The following is a 20,395-nucleotide window of genomic DNA, read 5'->3' on the forward strand; positions in this document are numbered from 1 at the left end:
AAAGAGAGCTTTTGGTGAGTGTGGGAGGCAGATAGCTCAGGGTCTGGTAAGCCATTTTACAGATTTTGGGTTTTACACTGAGGCCAGTGAGAAGCATTTAGAGAGTGTGGGGAGTTAAGGTGGGGAGGCTGGTGAGGAGGGAGAAGAAGAGGGAGAGGTGTAGGGAGGGAGGGTAGGGGTGGAGGCCCAGGCTAGGGCAGTGGCAGCAGAGATGGAGGGAAGGGATGAACACTGGGAACTGTTTAGGATGACAGGTAACAGGCCTAGTGACACTGGATGAGGAGTGAGAGTGCAGGAGGACCTCAGAGTTTCTGCCTTTTTCAGCCCGATGGAGGGCGGGGCTGCCTGCTTAATCGAGGGGGCCCTCAATCTCCAGAACAACTCTCTGCCCACTGGGATCCCAGATCAAACCCTTTACTCACTGGCCGACTTCAGGAATCCCTCCAGCTGAATCATCCCTGCCAGTCCAATCTGGCCTGCAGTGACACAGGCTTGGTTATTTCTGCCTGTAGGAGGCTATGCTGGACTATGCGGGTGTGGGGTACTAGGGCCCAGGGGGCCCAGAGGTACCTCTGGGGAGACAGACTGAAGTGCTCCCCTGTGAAGTTAAAGCAGAGAGGGTTGGCCCCTGTCCTGTATCCTAGTGGATAGATGCGGAGAGGGTCAAGGGAGGACAGAGCAAAGAGTCCCAGACTGAATTCCAGAAGACCTAGGGCAATGCTCTGCATTTCTCCCTGTATAATGCTGGGCAAGTCACTTAACTCCCTAAGGGGCAGTGTCCCCATCTGCATGAGCAATGAGAGCTGCTACCAGAGTTGTGAGAATTGAATCTTGTGGGTCCGTGTGTGTTTGCTGGGGTGGGAGGGAGGCATGGCAGAACCAGGAGTAAGGAGGCAGCCATATGTCCTGGGCCGTTTATGATTATAGGTCCTGCCTGGTTGAACCTGGGCTGCTGGTGAGCTGAGGAGAGGTGCTTCCAAGGTTAGCCTGGGATGGTGGCCAAGTAGATGCCTAAAACGCTCAGCCTCGGGGATTTGGGACCCGCCAGCCCTGGGCTCCTGCCAGCCCAGGCCCTGCCTCACTCCGGAGAGGTGGGGGTGCGGAGATTAACCAGAGAGGCTAATGTTTCTTCCTACCCCCACCAAAAGGCAGAGTTGGGGAGTTTGAGCCCACACCGAAACCAGAACCCACCGCCTCCGGCCTTCCCAGAGAGAGCTGCCCGTGGGGATCCCTCTCAGAGATTAGTCTTCTCTAGGAGACAGCGCTCCCCGCGGCGCCGGGGCGGAGCTGAGCTCCAGATGTCCAGGCGCGCACAGCTGGAGGGTCACGTGGCAGCGGCCCCGGTCCCCCCCCTTCCTGCCAACGCTGCATTTGGCCCAAGCCCCGTCCATGGCTGCCCTTGGGACCCTGCGCTGAGCCCCGGAGGCCCTGGCGTCCGGGGCTGCGCCGCTCCCAAGGGACAAGCGTGAGTGTCGGGATCCCAAGGACCGACGTGGTGGGTAGGGAGGGGGCAGAAGGGATTCGGCTTCAGCGCGGGAAGGGCGGGCGGGGAACGGGGCCGAGCTCGGCGTCTCCAGGCCTTAGGGAACCGTCCGGCGCTGAGGGGGGTGGGGATTGGCTACTAGGAGAAACTTGCAGCCTCTTCAGGGTACCCAACCCAGTGTGTGGGGGTGTGCCACGGCCCAGAGCAGGAGAACGCCGGAGGGGGATGAATGGCCGGTAGCGGAGACCCTCGGCGTTTGGCCTCCGCCCCCGCCCCTCGGGGAGACCGAGGCCGGGAACTCCTCCCGGCCAATGGCTTCCGCGTCGCGAGCCCCTGACTGAGTGTTTCTGCAGGGGGCGCGGGCGCCAGCCACGCGGACATGAGGCGGAGGCTGCGCCTCCGCGGCGACGCGTCGCTCACGCTGCTCCTCGGCGCCGCCCTCGGCCTCCTTCTCTACGCGCAGCGCGAGGGCGCGGCCCCGACGACAAGCGCCCCGCGAACGCAAGGGAAGGCAGCGCCAGGGCCCACTCCGGGACTCCGCGTCTTCCAGGCGCCGGACGCAGGCGCAGCCCCGGCCCCGGCCCCGCTGGCCTATGAAGGGGACACACCGGCGCCGCCCACACCCACGGGGCCCTTTGACTTTGGCCGCTACCTGCGCGCCAAGGACCAGCGGCGCTTCCCCCTGCTCATTAATCAGCCGCACAAGTGCCGAGGAGATGGCGCACCTGAAGGTGGACCCGACTTGCTCATCGCCGTCAAGTCAGTGGCCGCGGACTTCGAGCGGCGTCAAGCCGTGCGCCAGACGTGGGGTGCTGAGGGTCGCGTGCAGGGGGCGCTCGTGCGCCGCGTGTTCTTGCTGGGCGTGCCCAGGGGCGCGGGTACAGACGGGGCAGACGCGGAGGGGGAGGGCACGCGAACCCACTGGCCTGCCCTGCTGCGTGCTGAGAGCCGCGCGTACGCGGACATCCTGCTCTGGGCTTTCGACGACACTTTCTTCAACCTAACGCTCAAGGAGATCCACTTTCTCGCCTGGGCCTCGGCCTACTGCCCCGACGTGCGCTTCGTTTTTAAGGGCGATGCAGACGTGTTCGTGCACGTGGGGAACCTGCTGGAGTTCCTGGCGCCGCGGGATCCGGCGCAGGACCTGCTTGCGGGCGATGTGATCGTGCAGGCTCGGCCAATCCGTGCGCGGACCAGTAAATACTACATCCCTGAGGCGGTGTACGGCCTGCCCGCCTACCCGGCCTATGCAGGTGGTGGTGGCTTTGTGCTTTCGGGGGTCACGTTGCGTCGCCTGGCCGGCGCCTGCGCGCAAGTTGAGCTTTTCCCCATTGACGACGTCTTTCTGGGCATGTGTCTACAGCGCCTTCGGCTCACACCCGAGCCCCACCCTGCTTTCCGCACCTTTGGCATCCCCCGGCCGTCAGCGGCGCCGCACCTGCGCACCTTTGACCCCTGCTTTTACCGGGAGCTGGTTGTAGTACACGGGCTCTCGGCCGCCGACATCTGGCTCATGTGGCGCCTACTGAATGGGCCCCAAGGGCTAGCCTGTGCCCGTCCGTGGCCTGTCGCTGCTGGCTCTTTCCAGTGGGGCCCCTAGCCACCTTCATGGCCCCAAGCTCCCCTCACTCAGACCCAGGATGATTATCACCGTGTATGTAGTTCTTTCCCAGAGGCGAAAGATTTCAAAAATCTAGCCCATATCACCAGAAGTCTGCCTCTACAGGTCCGCAGGGAATTAAGACTGAACTTGGCTCCTGCTGGCCTACCTTATTCGGAGCTGATCTAGAATCACCTAGATGGTAGCCCTTTGAGACAGCCAGGGCTGAGGCCTTAGAGCACCAGGCTCTTGCCAAACAGGTAAATATGTTTGGCCCTCCTACTACCAAGTAGGTTTTTGGGGGTTGGGGATGGGTGGTCGCAGAGGCTCATGGAATCTGACCATACTCCTTGATTTGGAAGTCCTAGAGTGATGCAAATGCAGGTCTCTCCCAAGGCTGGAGGAGCTGTGGGGTCCTGGAACTGGCAGGCATTTTGTTACAACTCAATCTGAAGGTAGGCATTTTGCTTCCCACCTGCCCATCCAAATTGGATTTTCAGCCCTGTACTGATCTTTAGATCTTCTTCTGAGGTCTCCTTTCCCGAAACCAACCCCTCCTGGGCCCTGGTCTGGCTGCAACACCAGGGATGGAGGCACACGGACAAACAAGTGCATGGTCTTACCTAGAGTCTTTCCTCACCACATAAGAATTTACACACACACAACAATGCCAGTCTCCTACTAGAGGCTGTGCTGCCCCACTCAGAAGAGCCAAGAACCTAAGATGACTCCACCATAAAATTTCCCATATCTTTCACCCACTTTCTTAAAAATCAACACCTCCATGCTTATTTTAGTACAAACATCTCAGCAACAGCACATGGTGAGCAGCTGCTGAGGGCATAGGTCTTTATTGGAGGGGTATGGGCAGGGCATGAAGAACGTGGGGATAGTCCTGGCTGCCCCTACGGGGGGATGTGTGTGTGGGGGTCTCTGGCCAGGCCACAGTCCAAATGGGAAGACACCAGTCAGTCACAAAATTATGGGAACGCCACATAAGCCTGGCTATAAGCCCAGGAACCACCTAGGAGCCTAGGGCAGGTCCCCTGCACATTCATTGTTAAACTCTACAGGATGAGGCTGTACATGAGTTAATTACAAAAGAGTCATATTTACAAAAATCTGTACACACATTTGAAAAACTCACAAAATTGTCATCTATGTATCACAAGTTGCTAGACCAAAATATTAAAAATGGGATAAAATTATACATTTCTCTTCTCAATTCTTTTCAAAAGGATTATTTTTAAAGCACATATGCTACTTTCCTTAGCAAGACCCATGAGAAGACTGAGCAGCCCAGCCTTCCTTGAGCCCCCAGAGGCCTTGAGCCATGAATGGGCCTGGCCAGGGGACATTGCCCAGGGTTGGGGCAAGAGAGCCAGCCCACAGTGCAGAACAGAATGGTGAAACAATAAAAGGAGGAAGATGTCTTTGGCTAAAACTTTGGCATTAAATAAAAGAGGCAAACAGGATGGAAACATGCAGCCTGCCAGCCAGGTTGGGGCAGAGCAGGGGCACAGGTGACCTGGAAGGCTGGCTCCGAGAGGGGTAGGAACCAGGCCTGGGCACATACCTGGATGGTAAAAAGCTGTGTTTCAATGAGTTGGGCGTGCCTACTGGGCCTGGTAGGGAGCGCGTGCAAAGAAGGAACAGGGAAAGGCAGGTGGGCCACCTTGGCCACAGCCAGCTCATCAAGTAACTAAAGTGGATGTAGTGCAAAAGTCGCAACCAAGTACTATGGACATGCTACCTGCTTGCCTTAAGGGTCACGTGGCAATGATGGGCCAAAGGCCGGACCTCGTCCTCGTCCTGGGTGCCTGTGTCCTCAGCCACAGAAAGAGTCCCAACTTTTTCCAATGCGTGTGGAACAGGAGAGACAGAACTCTGCCTCCGTATGTGTTAGTCGAGGTCGCCTGGGTCCAGGTATCAAGGCTCAGAGTTTGTGCTTCTCTTTGCAGTCTGTGTCCTCTGTTGGCACCAGCAGGCTGAGGACGGACAGAGGAATATTTGGGCCTCTCACCCCATGGCAGAGCACCCAGTCTGAGCCCCACCTCAGAACATCACAACAGCCTTTCAACACTGGCAAGGTGTCCAAGAAAACCCACAGGGTGGCACATGGAGGCCCGCTGAATAGGATGCAATGCACAGCTCCACGGGGCAGAGGGGCATGGGTGGTGATGTCCTTAGGGGAGCTCCGCTGTTCTCAGGTGGGTACCAGGCCTGGGGGGGCCATACAGGGTCACCGAGGCAATATGGTTATTCTGCATGACCTGGTGTGAGAAGCGGACAATGAATCAAAGGGGAGGAGTAGAAGGGATGCAGGCATGGTAGGCAATCAGATCCATAAAAACCACCAGTACTAGGGCTGTGACTGCAGACAAGGGATTTGGGGCAGCTCCTGTGCACAAAGGATGGATGTTGTGTGTTCAACACACCTGCACACAGGGCTGGGCTGATCCCTCAACATCCCCCACTCATGCTAGGGGTCATCCTGGCCCAGCCACTGCCTGCTCTTCATGGGATAAACTTCACTATACCTATTTATCCAGTCCTTCTGGAACTGCTAGGGGCCTAGTGAAGGTGTAGCATCCAAAAGGGAGAAGAGGGACAGCCCATTCTTCTCCCAAGCCAGTGGGGCCTCTACAGCCACTCACCCACAGCACATTCTTTCATATGGCATTCAAAGACCCCCAACACTCCCATGCTGAGCCCCATGTGCTCCCTGGGGTTTCCTTTCCTACCATATTTACGTTTTCACATATGTGGGATCCCTGTTACCTCTCATCTTGTTGGATAAGTCTACTGATTTAGCCTCCATGACCTCGAATTTCCCCAACATAGTTTCTATACTCTTACTGTTCAATGCGGGCAGGTCAGATTCTTAGCAGACAGGGCTACTGGGGAAGGATTAACTCACCGAGCAGGGCTATTAGGCCCTCCCCAACCTTCCTCCATCAATTGCCTGTCCCTGCCATGGCCACCGGCCCCTCAACCCCCAGGGCTTACCTCAAAGATCATCCGCTGAAGACCAAAGCAGAATGTAGAGCCAAATGGGTTGGTGTTATTTGGGGAGGAGGACCTGAGGCCAGGGAAGCCAGAATTAGAGGTGTAGACAGAAGCCGAGGCCAGGCAGGGCATCCAGTCCCTTTTGGGATGGGGGCTACTGGCCAGTGGTCTCTCATGGCTGTTTCCAACACAGGCCCTTGAAGTACCAGGGGTAGTGACAGGTATCATTCAAGCTCTGAATCCTACACAGCCCAATGAGGCACAGGAAGTTATTACACAGTTAGATTGGAGTGGCAAGTTAGGAGGGAGGAGCCTCAGGCAGCATGGCAACTGGGTAGGAAGCTGTAGACTACAGCATGTGGCAACTTTAATGGGAAAAAAAGAGCCCAGGACAGTGAAAAGTGCTTCTTTTTCTGAATAACTAGGGGTGAAAGGCCCCCCTACCTGGAGAGGGGAGCTATCCCCAAGGGGGAACCTCTCTGGTACAGGTAAACATGCAGAATAGCTGGCCCAGTGGTAATGTGCAGGGTGGGGGGCGAGAAGTATATTTGTGGCAACAACAGAAACTTCTGTCATTTCTAAGCCATAGGCACAGCTAGGCTTCCCTAAGTCTTCTGGGCTGTGAGGAGCAGGATGGGGTGGTTGGAAATAGCAACCTCCCACTCACCTATGCAGGACAACAGGCTTCTCCACAGGGTGGCCCAGGAGATCCTGGATGTTGTCCCACTGCAAAAGGGATGGGGGCAGCAAGGGGTTAGCAGGGACCTGATCATGACCAATGGCTGGCCCAGAAGACATGGGCCCCAGACTGTTGGCAGGCTCACACCCACCTCATTTTGGGGCTACATGAGGTGGGAAAATAGCTCACCTTGCTGTAGGTTGTGCATGTTTCTGTCTGACCATCTGCATTTTCTGAAAAGAGAACACAGAGTGGGTTGGTAGCTGGTCCAGCCTACCTGTGACCCTAGCCTAGGCAGAATCCAGACCTGGCCACCCTGTGCATTGGGGTTGGAGTACAGAGGGAGGACAGATGGGCTATTTCAGAGTTGCTGAATGGAAGAGGGTAGAGACAGCAGTCACAAGGCTGACATGGGAACACCTGGATAATCATGTGTAGGAAACTCTCTCCATCATGGACCAGCGATCCCATGATCATAGGAAAAGACCTTGAGAGCCTCCAGCAGACTACAGGCCAAAAAAAATGCAGCCCCAGAACACAGAGCCCAACCCAGAGGAGCTGAGGCTATGGGCAAAGCAGGTGGGCAAAGGTTCCTGCTACCATTTCTGTTTGGATCACTGTGTCTGCATCATGAAAGACTAACTTCAAAACCCTTTTCTTACTCTGGGGATATTCACTACTCACCTTTCTTTATGGCTAGTGGGATCTTGAACTCACAGCGGTGATAACTAGAGAGAGAAGCCAGATGGATAAAGGCTGGGCCCCCTGAGAGGCCTGACCACCCGCGCATCTCAACCCCACACCCCAGGAAAACACAGAATGAACCCACCCCCGAAGCTCTGCTCTGGGGTCTGAAGACCCTGTCATCTTGGATAAGATACCAGGCTCTCTACTTCCCTATTTGTAAAATGGGTACAAATGGAGAGACGTAAGGTATTGACACTGTACCAGGAACAGAGCAAACACTCAGGAAATGTTCATTTCTCACGAAACTGTAAGAATTCAGGTACAAATTAGTGAACATTCAAAGCCACAGGCTCTCTTTTCCTGGGAATTTTCAACCCAAAGCTCAATTCTTGGGAGGGGCAGGTACAGGTATACTCACATGTTAAAATTATAATGCCCAGGGTAATTGGTGTGTAGGACAAACTTCTTCACTTTGTGTGTATTTGCATCAAAGAGGATATCCTGGGATAGAAAACAAGGATGTCCAAGTAGTGAAAGTTACTGAGGCTGGGCAAGGGCCTTTCTAAGGGCATGTCCAACTCAAAGATAGCCACTCCACAAGGCGGATGCGTCTGGGCAATAGCCTTCTCCCAAACAACAGTCAAGAGGATAGCTGAGGCCAAGCAGCCTTAACTGGACGTTTTCAGTGAAGGGGGCACCCAATTATCTGCAGGCCCCTCATTCCAAACTTTGTAGCAGCAGGCCCAGCAGACGCATGGGCTACAACTCCTACTGCTTGGGAACTCAAACACATCATGGAGACCTTTCCTAACAAGCACCTGATTATAAACTCTAACTAAGCACAGATTTTGGCTTAAAGGCTGCCAAGAAGATTCAGGGACCACCTGAATTTCCAGCGGCTCAAAGCACGCAACTATTCTGAATGCCATGACTGGCCATTAGGCCCTCTCTATGGGAGTCAGCAACCCCTAGAACCGAAGGTCCAGCCTCTCACCAGGACTCAGACCTGGATTTGATGCTGCCCACCGAACACTTCTTCCTATCCACCACACCCTCCCCAAGTTTCACATCCTGCCAGCCTTCTGGGCCTGTGACCTCAGGGTTACCTCTGACTCCAACCCTACATTACCTACATAAGTCCTATTAGGGTTGGTCCATTTGTTCCATCTTCCTTGTCCCTTATCATCAGTGGCCCTTGAACTAGAGAGGTTCTGCTTACAAAGTGCCATTCCCTCCTGCTACTGTCCTACCCTCAAGAGTTTATGACCCCACTGCTGTTCCCCCACTACTCCTGACTCCACTGTCTTTTTTTTTTTTTTGACAGAGAGAGAGAGAAGCAGGCTTCCCACCAAGCAGGGAGCCCGACGTGGGGCTCGATCATAGGACCCTGGGATCATGACCTGAGCCGAAGGCAGACGCTGAAGCAACTGAGCCACCCAGGAGCCCTCATTCCCACTGTCTTTGACCCTTTTTTAGTCTCCCTGTTTTGTGACTCCAGAATAGGCTCCTATGTTCTACAAATGGGCAGATCTCAAACTATGTTACCTGGAATGATTCCCATGGCCTCCACCTGAGCAGCATGTTGCCCTCAATAAAGAAGCCAAGACATACCAGGGACCCAGTGTTTCTGAGCAATCTCAGTGCTAGGGAAGGCCCACTTTAGGGTACCAATGCAAGAGCACTGAGCAAAGCCAGCTGGGGCTAGTTTCCCTGCTGCCAGGCATGGTTACAGCTCCATGTGGACACAAAGGTGTGCCCAGGTGCATGGTCCACCACCACAGAAATGAAACATTTCTCTAAGGAATCACAACTTACCACTCCAAGAGTGAAGTAGTTAAAAAAGTAGTCATTGCACTTGGATGGAACTTGTTTATGAGGGGAAGGAGAATGAATTTTCATCTGTTGGGAAGAAAATAACAACAAATTAAAATCCCAACTCCTTAATACAATTCTCAGATTGACTAAAAGTCTACAAACTGTGTTTTGGGTGTAAGATCAAGCTGTTGGGTAAGCAAGAGTGTCAGAGTTCCTGCTACTGGTGCTGAACAATGCAGCCAGCTTTGGTTGACCACAGACTGGGCCCTGGTCTCCCAAAAAAAGGCAGGATAATCTGACCAACAGTATCAGGAAAGAACTTTCAATTTAATTCCTTATCAGTTTTAACAGAACAGGTTCTATGGAAAAATAATAAACAATTTATATTTACTTGATACTAAGTTAATATTGATAAAAAAGAAGGACGCCTGGCTGGCTCAGTCGGTAGAGCATGTGACTCTTGATCTCAGGATTGTGAGTTCGAATCCCACCTTGGGGGCAGAGTTTACTTAAAAGGAGACTGCCTATTTGACTTTATAAACACATTTCCCCTACCTTGTCTTCTGACTTATAGAAGACCTTGTGTGGAGAGCCAAGCATGCTAAGAACATCTTGGCAGGAATCACCAAAATACACTGAACGTTCAAATACCCGCATCTTGGCATCTGCTAATAGGCCAGGTCCACAACCTGCAGAGAGTAAGTGAAAGGTGGTCAGGTTCCCACCCAGAGCCTGAGATCCTGCAGCGTCGGGCCAAGGCGGCCCCAGAGAGGCACGCTGCATTATTAGCTCTGGCTGAGGAGCAAGACTGCATAAAAACAGAAATACCAGGTCACAAGGGCTTGCGATGCTACAAGAGATCACTATCTACTTGAAATAATCCCAGAGAGGGGCGCCTGGGTGGCTCAGTCGGCTAAGCGTCCAACTCTTGATTTCGGCTCAAGTCATGATCTCAGGGTGGTGAGATTGAGCCCCGAGTTGGGCTCATGCTGGGCGTGGAGCCTGCTTAAGATTCTCTTTTTCCCTCTTCCTCTGCTGCTCTCCCCTGTCTCCCTCTCTAAAAAAACCTAAAACAAACAAACAAACAAACAAAAAAACCGAAAAGAAAAAAAAAAAAATCCCAGAGACTCATTCAATCCCACAAAAGTGATGTGGAGCTCTGAAAACTTCATTCATTCACTCACCAAATATTTACTTATTGACTACCATGGGCTAGACATGTTAGATGTCTTTGTTAGATATTGAAGCTAGATATTGTTAGATATTGAAGAAACATGCTGAGCAAAACAAGTGCAGTCTCTGCCCATATTGGAGCTTATGGTGTGAAGATCCCAATCTGACCCCACCCAGCTGTGGTACAATACACAGCAGCATAGATGCTATGGAAGTATATAATGAGGTGCTATTATCTCTTGCCACTTTCCAGTTCCTGACAAAATACAAGAACTTATGTTAAGAGGGGCTTCTCAATGGTAACCCCCAACCAGAGACTGGACCTCAAGATCACTCTATAGAAAAGCCAAGAGTGAAATATCCATTAACTCACTCCCTAATTCTACAAACACTGATAGACCCACTAACACTCAAAAATGACAAACCAGAAAAGTGGGAGGATAAGAAAATCCAATTTGCCAAAAGTTTCTTCTTTGGGAAGAATCTTTAAACCCTGACTCTGTCTAATACATTTTGGAAACAGTTCCAGTTACACACACACACATAGCAGATGTGGAATAGCAACAGACACAGCAACTCTGTGGATGGGAAGACAAAGTGTTTTACTTCCCCTACACACATACACACACACACGCAAGAACCTGAGGAAGACTGCATTTCCTGGTACATGATAATCACCAACACCTTACTCTACAAAGAGCTTTATAGTTGACAAAGCTCTTTCATGAATAACAATCCATTTGTTATATAGGGAAGACCTCAGGGATCCAACATCTGAAATAAATTGGTACTGAGTTCTTCAACTAACCCAAGAGTCTTTAGTCACAGCACATATACACCGAGTGGCAAATAAAGGTTGTGTTTAACTAGGTCGCAGGAAAAGCATAGCCCACGTTAACCTCTGTCTATAAATCTTGCTGCTTAGGCAAGCTTGGGTGACCTACAGAATCCACCAAAAGTCCTGTCAAGCTGGACTGTATGCCCAAAGTCTCCAAGTACCAGACACTTGCGAATGTCCAGATGGGGCCACAGGGAAGGCACCCTTCATGTGTGAGTCTTCTCTCTTGTCTCACCCTATCTGAAGCCTACCAAGGGAAAAATACCCTTAGTTTTAGGAGACTATTTTAGGTTCTGATTCCCTGGAGTGAATCTTCCTATAAGTTATTGTGGGGACCAAGACAGGTGAACTGACTTCCTATCTTAAAAGCATCTCAGTAGGGTGCCTGGGTGACTCAGTCGTTAAGCGTCTGCCTTCGGCTCAGGTCATGATCTCAGGGTCCTGGGATCGAGTCCCACATCGGGCTTCCCGCTCTGCGGGAAGCCTGCTTCTCCCTCTCCCACTCCCCCTGCTTGTGTTCCTGCTCTCGCTATGTCTCTCTCTGTTAAATAAATAAAATCTTAAAAAAAAAAAAAAAAAAGGGCGCCTGGGTGGCTCAGTTGGTTAAGCGACTGCCTTCGGCTCGGGTCATGATCCTGGAGTCCCGGGATCGAGTCCCGCATCGGGCTCCCTGCTCGGCGGGGAGTCTGCTTCTCCCTCTGACCCTCCTCCCTCTCATGCTCTCTGTCTCTCATTCTCTCTCTCTCAAATAAATAAATAAAATCTTTAAAAAAAAAAAAAAAAAAGCATCCCAGTAGCTACACCCCATAAGGAAACATGTGAGAAATGGGCTGGTTGACACAAGCTACCTTTCTGCTTGCCAAAGGAAACTCTCAATGGGTACTGGATTGGACAGTGATGTGGCGAGTCCCTGACTTCAAGTGTTTCCCCCACTGACCCTGTGACATGTGACCACTGGGAGTGTGCTGTACAGGACGGCAGTCACAATTGGAGGAGATCCCCCACCCCTGACAGACTCCTCCTGCTGTCACCTGGGACAACCGCATCATCCTTGACTACCCTGCTGTTTCAAGGTGTGATCCTCCTGACAAGAGAGACCCTAAATCACTTGACCTTCTACGTCTCAATTCTCAATCTCAATTCTCTCAAACACTATAGCTCAAGTGCAACATTCTTTTAAGTAGAGTTTTCTTCCTTGGCTAGAAAACCACATTTCAAAAAAATTCCTGGGCGCCTGGGTGGCTCAGTTGGTTAAGCGACTGCCTTCGGCTCAGGTCATGATCCTGGAGTCCCGGGATCGAGTCCCGCATCGGGCTCCCTGCTCGGCGGGGAGTCTGCTTCTCCCTCTGACCCTCCCTCCTCTCATGCTCTCTCTCATTCTCTCTCTCAAATAAATAAATAAAATCTTTAAAAAAAAAAAAAAATTCCTAACCTGGAGGTTGTAAACTATCTCATTGTTCAGGGGAGTGAGCTCACGGTTTATATACCAGACTCTTCATAGGTAAGAACCAGTGCCCTAGAAACTGATATAAGACCCCAATTTATGAACAAACACTGGCTAGACTATGAGCTCCATAAAGGCACAGCTCCTATGCTGGCTCCCAGGCCAAAGACATGGCCTGTACTACCAAGCATGGCTCAAGGTCCACAGTAGCTGAAACTGGCCACATACAAGGAAATCACAAATAAGGCGTGGATCCTGGTGAGACCAGCCACTGAAGGCAGCAGCTTTTTGTTCACAGTCAGCAAAATTCACAGCAGGGTCTGGCCAAACCACAATTCAACAAGTCCTTGCTGCTGGCCTACTGAGAACTTGCCATAAAGGGTGGAAAAGGGAATGGGGCACCTGGGTGGCTCAGTCAGCTGAGCGTCCGACTCTTGGTTTCCGCACAGGTCGTGATCTCAGGGTCGTGAGAATGAGCCCCATGTCACGCTCTGTGCTCAGCGTGGAGTCTGCTTGAGACTCCCTCTGCCCTCCCCGCTGTGCGCTCTAAAATGGGTAAATAAATCTTTAAAAAAAAAAAAAAGGTGGAAAAGGGGAGAACAGACCAATATCGCAGCCCATAAGACACATCTCCAGTAAACAGCCTGGGAGGCACTGCAAAACTACATAAGCACACAGAAGGCTTATGCACATCCTAGGGGAAGCAGTGTTACTGTCATTTATTAAGATTTGCCAATGATAAAACTATGTCTTGTCCCTTCACAAATTTAAATCAAAGCTTTAACCATAAATATCCACGTTGTCTTATGCCAATTATCTCTAAGCATGTGGGATTTTAGATCGTCTCAACATGGATATAATGGAGAATTCACCACCCCAAGGCAAGTTAACTGACCTGCAGCAAGTAGCCGAAGTCGTAAACCTGAGGGTCCAGTTCCATCTCGAAGGACATCCACACTCTCAGCATACACATTGCCAAGGAAACAGCTGAGGGGCATCACGGGAGCCCTGGAGGCAGGCACAGAATGAGCAGAGGCTTTGCCCTCCCTCCCAGGGAGCCCAGGGACCGTGAAGTTTGTGCTCCCTACACATACTTTGTATCCTGTAGGCTGTTTCCACTGTAGATGTACATTCGTTTCACAGTCGCCCCGTGGGGTATCTGGAGAGAAGCTAGACCGTGGGCAAAATTGGGCTGCAAACATAAGACAACAGTTTTACTAAGAGCACACTGCAGGCCATCGGAGCCAGGCTCTGGCATTTCCCCAGGCCCCTGGGCCAGGTCAAAGCACACAGTCAAACCCGGCTCCATGTCAATCAACTCCCCCCATCATAGAGGTTCATCTTTAATTTTACTTAGTTTTTCTTTCTTTCATCAAGAAGAAATTACAGGAATGCTTTCTTTAATAAAATGGAAGCTTTACAAACATCTATCATTTCACGACCCTAAGGATGTTGCTACCTAAGGATGAATGAAACAATTTGCTAAAAACCACAGTGATTTGGAATTTTAAACCAAGGCACAACTGAGTTTCTCTCTGAAAAGGGAGCCTGACCTCACTTTGCAGTGGGAAGTGCCCATTCCTGGGAATGCCGGCTTGGGCTTTGTTCTTGCTATCAACCCCACCCACTGTGCCCATCCTGGCCTCTGAAGACCTGAGAGATGAGGAAACCAAAGAAAGGCTACCTATCCAGCGTCCCCAGTGGCACTGTCTGTTGGGTCCATATTACCTGGATACTGGGTGACAAATACCATAGGAAGGGAAGGGCTAACCTCGTACTTGGGAGCCTCGGTCCATGAGTCTAATTGAAAAGAGAAAGACAGTCCTCTGAAGTTGAGGTGGAAGAGCTGCTCAGCGGAGTTGTACACTGTGGGAATGGGAAGGAGAAAATGACATGGTTGAATGGCATCAGAAAATGTGAACACAGACCAGCTTGGCAACACCTTCCTTGTGTCTGATTCCTGAACTGACCTCCTAGGCTGAAAACAAAGGGGGAGGAGCTTTCCTTCACACCCAACTATCAACCCTCAAATTCTACAGGAACCTGGCTTCAGGGGTGCTGGGGTTGGGATGGGATCACTTGCTAGGTTTATCATTATGGGCTGTGACAGATGATGAAAGGAATCAGATGGACTTGGGCTTACCTCCAGGATGGGTTGCACCGAAAGACTGGTCAATCTGCTCAATGGTGGGAGCTATGGCCTGAGAGTTAAAATGCACTCCACTGAAAAACAAAGATGCTTTTCAAATCACTGAAGATGGTGGTTGGAAGAGTTATTCTTTTTTTTTTTTTTTTTAAAGATTTTATTTATTCATTTGAGACACAGAGATAGAGAGAGAGAGAGAGAGAAAGCATGAGCAGGGAGAGAGGCAGAGGGAGAAGCAGGTTCCTCGCTGAGCCAGGAGCCCAATGTGGGGCTCGATCCCAGGATCCTGTGATCATGACCTGAGCCGAAGGCAGACGCTTAGCCATCTGAGCCACCCAGGCGCCCCAAGAGTTATTCTTAAAACATAGGCAGGTGAGTTTACAAGTATGCCAAAACACAAGTTTAATTAAAGAACTTTTATGTGAGGAATAATTACTTAAGTCAGAACAAGTCAAGTCTCCTGAGGCTGACAGACAGAATTGATCCTTAGGGCCTCCCAAGACATGTGGGGTCATCAGGCAGTTTAGAAGGAAATAAATTCAGTCTCAGCCCCATGGCATTTGGACTTGGATAAAGAATGGCCAAAGGAATAGAAAGTGTTAATGTGTTTTCCTAGGATGCCTACTAATAGTTTGGCTTCAAAAGGAACTTTCTTAAAAGGGGATAGACATCTTAAAGGAACAGTATAGCCAAGCAAGGCAGCTTGTTTTCTTTTTCTTTCTTTCTTTTTTTTTAAATTTTTTTTTTAAAGATTTTATTTATTTATTTGAGAGAGAGAGAATGAGAGAGAGCACATGAGAGGGGGGAGGGTCGGAGGGAGAAGCAGACTCCCTGCAGAGCAGGGAGCCCGATGCGGGACTCGATCCAGGGACTCCAGGATCATGACCTGAGCCGAAGGCAGTCGCTTAACCAACTGAGCCACCCAGGCGCCCTCTTTCTTTCTTTTTTAAGATTTTATTATTTATTTGAGAGAGACAGGGCGAGCAGGGAGGGGAAGAGGGAGAGGGATAAAGAATCTGAAGCAGACTCCACTCTGAGTACAGAGCCCCACACGGGACCTTGAGATCATGAGCTGAGCCAAAACCAAGAGTCCGATGCTTAACCAACTGAGCCACCCAGGCGCCCCAAGCAGCTTGTTTTCTTAACAGCCAGCACTCAAAGACTGGGTGAATGGGGGGAGGGGGGAGAGATGGATCCCATGCAAAGGGGAAACACCTGAGGGGGAGGGGCTTGGAAATGAAGAGGAGCATGTGATTTTAGATGATGAGCATGAAAATATGGCATGTATGACTTTAAGAAGAATGCGTAAGGGGCGCCTAGGTGGCTTAGTCCTTAAGCATCTGCCTTCAGCTCAGGTCATGATCCCAGGGTCCTGGGATCGAGCCCCACATCGGGCTCCCTGCTCGGCGGGAAGCCTGCTTCTCCCTCTCCCGCTCCCCCTACATGTGTTTCCTCTCTTGATGTCTCTCTCTGTGAAATAAATAAAATCTTTAAAAAAAAAAAAAAAAAGAATTAGAAGAATGCTTAAGGTTAAGAATATTTTTTAAATTAGCATAATTCATGGAACACCTCTTTTTTTTTTTTTTAAAGATTTATTTACTCATTTGGGGGGGGCAGAAGGAGAGGAAGAGAGAGTCTCAAGCAGACTCCATGCTCAGTGCTTAATCCCATAACCCTGAGACCACGACCTGAGCTGAAACCAAGAGTTGGATGCTCAACCGACTGCACCACCCAGGCGCCCAAGAATACCTCTTTTTTTTTTTTTTTTAGCAGTAGGTTTTTAGATTTTTTGTTTTATTTGCTTATAGAGAGAGAGAGCACAGGCAAGGGGGAGCGGCAGGCAGAGGGAGAAGCAGGCTCCTCGTGGAGCAAGGAGACTGATGTGGGGCTCCATCCCAGGACCTGGGCAAAGGATCTGACCCAAAGGCAGATACTTACCTGACTGAGCCACCTAGGCGCCCCAGAACACCTGTTTTTTAACCAGGCATGGTGCTATATGCTTTGCCAGCAGTGTCTCATGTCCTCTTCCTAACCCAGCAGCCATATTACTGGCTTCATTTCTCTGATGGGAATACAAACTCTGAGAGGTTAAATGACTCCCCAGGTCAGCGGTAACAGAATGATGAACCCAGGGCAGGCTGACCCCATGCTTTTACTTACCACTAACTCTTAAGAGGGAAAAGAGATGGGGCGCCTGGGGGCTGAGATGGTTAAGCGTCTGCCTTTGGCTTGGGTCATGATCCCAGGGTCCTGGGATCGAGCCCCACATTGGGCTCCCTGCTCAGTGGGAAGCCTGCTTCTCCCTCTCCCTCTGCCTGCTGCTTCCCCTGCTTGTACACTCTCTCTGTCAAAAATAAATAAAATCTTTTAAAAAATAAAAAATAAATAAAAAAGAGGGAAAAGAGAAACCAGACCTTGAGGTACAAAGGCTCCAACAAATTGAAAGACACAAAGAATCTGCAGGGACCAGTGCTATTACGCATTTGCTTGATCCACTTCTCTATCGGTAAATGCTGCTTGAGCCAGCCCCAGGAATCAGGCCCTTTCATGCCCTCACAAAGGAAAAGGGAAGCCTGTTAAGGAAGCTTACTATATGGAGTATTCTGGATGCTAGCACAGTGCCTTTCCATAATGGGAGCTCAAATATTTGTTTTATGATACAGACTATTCCCATTTTCATTCTAAAAAGTAGATTTTGGGGGCGCCTGGGTGGCTCAGTTGGTTGAGTGTCCAACTCTTGGTTTTGGTTCAGGTTGTGATCTTGAACCCACGGTGGGTTCCATGCTCTGCACGGAGTCTGCTTCTCTCTCTCCCTCTGCCCCTCTCCCCCAGTGCTTGCTCTCTCAAATAAATAAATAAAATCTTAAAAAAACAACAACAATGGAGTACCTGGGTGGCACAGTCGGTCAAGCATGTGATTCTTGGGTTTCAGCTCAGGTCATGATCTCAGGATTTCAAGATCGTGAGATCGAGCCCTGGGTCGGGCTCCACGCTCAGTGCAGAGTCTGCTTAGGTCTGTCTCTCTCTCTCTTCTGCCCCACCCCACTGCAGGCACTTGCTCTCTAAAATAAGTAAATCTTTTTTTTTTTTTTAAGATTTTAATTATCTATCTGACAGAGAGAGAGAGAGAAACAGAGCAAGCACAAGCAGGGAGAGCAGGAGAGGGAGAAGCAGGCTCCCCACCTGAGCCACCTAGGCGCTCCAATAAATCTAAAAAAAAGTAGATTTTTGGCCCCCAAACAGCAGTCCCTTTGGCGTTCGCTTTAGCATTCATAGGCTTTGGAGTCAGACCTATGGGGGGTGCGGCGGGGAAGGATGGCAGCTGTGACCCACAAGACAGTCATATCACCTCTAAGCTGAGGCCCTGCTTTGTTGTGAGGATTAAATGAGCTGACATATATGAGAAGTGTTCTACACACAGCATGTCCTTAATAAGATTTCCTTCTCTTCCCCGGAAAGCTGAATAGGTTTGGAGGCTGCCTGAGGAAATCATGGCACCAGGCTGTAATCGTAGAACTGCTATGGATGGGACTCCTTTACTAACTTAATGAGGGTAATAGATAAACTCCATTTGTACCAATCCTGTGACATATACCAGTGGGGGAGTAAACTTACCAATATTTTAACTTTACTTTAGTCAAGTCATATACTTCAATCACCTAAAAAAAAAAAAAATCAAATGTTTAAGCACTGGTAATGCTCTGCAGTTGAAAAAGACTGACTAAAAAGACATTTATAGAGGGACGCCTGGCTGGCTCAGTCGGTAGAGCATGTGACTCTTGATCTTGGGGTTGTGAGTATGAGCCCCTTGTTGGGTGTAGAGATCACTTATAAATAAAATCTTAAAAAAAAAAGGTATTTAAAAAACAGTGAAGAAAAAAAAATCTATCACTAGTCAGACTTCTCCTGAAGCACCAGACATTATATTTTGTTCTCATTTTTAAATCTGGAGGAAAAACCCATACCACACACACAGCATAACCTCTCCTTTTCCTTCTTCCAGTGGATCACTCAACAGATGTCCATGGATGCTGCAGGTGAAGGTTCCTCTATCTAATCTACTACTGGGTCATACAGAGGACAGCACATACAGAACCATGAAACCCTCCACAGAAACAAATCACGTAGCTTAAAGGTTAAAGCTGTACCTTTGGATACTGAGCCCTCTTCCTTTTATTCCACACTTTGCCGTATTAGAAAGACCCCAAATCAATTCACTTTAAAAAACAGCTTTAAAATACTTTAGTTTACAAAACAAAAAGATTGAGGGGGGCGGTATATCCTGCTAGAAGTTGTATTACATTAGGTTAGGACAAGTGTGACAATATTCATGTATCTACATCTATATCTATATATAACTATTGAAGGGCACCTGGAGAACCTCAGGACCCTTGTGTCATATCAAGGGGTTCAGCCTTGGATTAAATGCCAAGAACTCAGGGCAGAGACAAAAGTATTGAACACTCAGTCACTAGGGGTGCCAAGTAATGAGCACTATGAAGTCTTCTATGCTAATGGTGTCAAGGGCTTGGCAGCCAGAAGCATGGCTGGCTGGGGCCCAGAGCACCAGCCACTATCCTCCAGTTGGGAGTCCTGGCCTTCACTGTAGAGGAATAAGCACAGCTGGTTCAATGTGCGCTTGCCCTGAGGGCTCATCCTACAAGGGGCCGTGGGGCCCTGTGTGTAGAAGCATCTGGCACTGCCACAGAAAATGAGACATAATAGGCAGTTTACTCTTGGCCAGACCTCATCCCTAACTTTGTTTCATGATCCTAACACTGAACCACAAGTTGGGCACCTCTTAATTATAATGCAACTATTCTGATCCTACTTACTGCTAAGAGTTAACTCCCTCTGCTGGGCCATCACAGCACTTCAATCAACTCTCCTATGCTACTTGTGTATGCTGTTCACCAGTCCCAGGGAATTAAGCCCTTTAAGGTCAGGCTTTATTATTTCACACAGGAAAGGTACTTAAAACATCTGTCAAGTCTGACTGTTATGAAGCTAGCTACGGGCAATATGAAGCTAGAAAGCATGAAAAGAGGTGCCAAGAGAGGTCATGCAAGGAAGGACAGAGGAACAGCTGTGATTCATAAGATACCTAGTGTCCCCTTCAGAAAGCCTGTATCATGCCAAATTGGTATGCCATTTCACCAAGGCCAGGGCCCCATGCTGGCAGAAAGCCTCAGCCTTTAGCCAGAAGCCTCGCTTATATAGCAGGTGCAGGCACTCTGCCTCCCTGATTGCCACCCCTACAACTGGCCAATGATGACCCACCACTCACCCTGGGGGTAGGCCTCGAAGATATTCCTTCTGTGTCATTATTACCCACCTGCCAATAATCCAGACCAACATTTTGGGTGTTTCAACCCTGCCTGCCTAATGGGAGAACAGTGGCCCACAGTTAATCACAGGGCCTATGTATGACAGCAAATGTGGCAAGAGACCCATCTTGGAGTCCTTCATGTCACCAGGAGAATCAACAAGCAGATTTTGGCCCATGGAGCTTGCTGAGCCA

The 20,395-nt window shown here is 50.0% G+C and overlaps 2 protein-coding genes across 6 annotated transcripts in view; one reads left to right on the forward strand and one right to left on the reverse strand.

Annotated features, from left to right (window-relative positions):
- Positions 1-209: 209 nt before the first annotated feature.
- Positions 210-4,291, forward strand: B3GNT9 (UDP-GlcNAc:betaGal beta-1,3-N-acetylglucosaminyltransferase 9). 2 transcript variants are annotated; one of them, XM_035025034.1, is made up of 2 exons: positions 210-1,495; positions 1,837-4,291. In XM_035025034.1, the coding sequence occupies exon 2, from the start codon at positions 1,863-1,865 to the stop codon at positions 3,081-3,083; it is 1,221 nt and encodes a 406-aa protein (XP_034880925.1). In that variant the 5' UTR covers positions 210-1,495; positions 1,837-1,862; the 3' UTR covers positions 3,084-4,291. The 2 variants fall into 2 exon arrangements, with proteins under 2 accessions (XP_034880925.1, XP_034880926.1); XM_035025035.1 differs by having other exon boundaries at positions 210-1,465.
- Positions 3,875-20,395, reverse strand: part of CUNH16orf70 (chromosome unknown C16orf70 homolog) — a 29,741-nt gene continuing 13,220 nt past the window's right edge. For 2 of the 4 annotated variants that reach the window (XM_035025030.1, XM_035025031.1), the window contains exons 5-17: positions 18,490-18,533; positions 14,872-14,951; positions 14,500-14,594; positions 13,823-13,920; positions 13,624-13,736; positions 9,829-9,962; positions 9,274-9,357; positions 7,877-7,959; positions 7,456-7,499; positions 6,961-7,004; positions 6,760-6,818; positions 6,093-6,165; positions 3,875-5,071 (exon numbers count right to left, since the gene is read on the reverse strand). In XM_035025030.1, the coding sequence (XP_034880921.1) occupies positions 4,853-5,071; positions 6,093-6,165; positions 6,760-6,818; positions 6,961-7,004; positions 7,456-7,499; positions 7,877-7,959; positions 9,274-9,357; positions 9,829-9,962; positions 13,624-13,736; positions 13,823-13,920; positions 14,500-14,594; positions 14,872-14,951; positions 18,490-18,533 (1,170 nt within the window). In that variant the 3' untranslated portion in view covers positions 3,875-4,852. Of the gene's footprint in view, positions 5,357-6,092; positions 6,166-6,759; positions 6,819-6,960; positions 7,005-7,455; positions 7,500-7,876; positions 7,960-9,273; positions 9,358-9,828; positions 9,963-13,623; positions 13,737-13,822; positions 13,921-14,499; positions 14,595-14,871; positions 14,952-18,489; positions 18,534-20,395 lie in introns of all 4 variants that reach the window. The other 2 variants (XM_035025032.1, XM_035025033.1) reach the window with 2 other exon arrangements.

The sequence above is a fragment of the Mirounga leonina genome, unplaced genomic scaffold (genome assembly GCF_011800145.1).
Source record: "Mirounga leonina isolate KUSES-001 unplaced genomic scaffold, KU_Mleo_1.0 Mir_180, whole genome shotgun sequence".
Taxonomy (NCBI): domain Eukaryota; kingdom Metazoa; phylum Chordata; class Mammalia; order Carnivora; family Phocidae; genus Mirounga; species Mirounga leonina.

Coding starts and splice junctions, on each gene's coding strand:
- B3GNT9 (XM_035025034.1), top strand. CDS start 1,863: ATGAGGCGGAGGCTGCGCCTCCGCGGCGACGCGTCGCTCACGCTGCTC.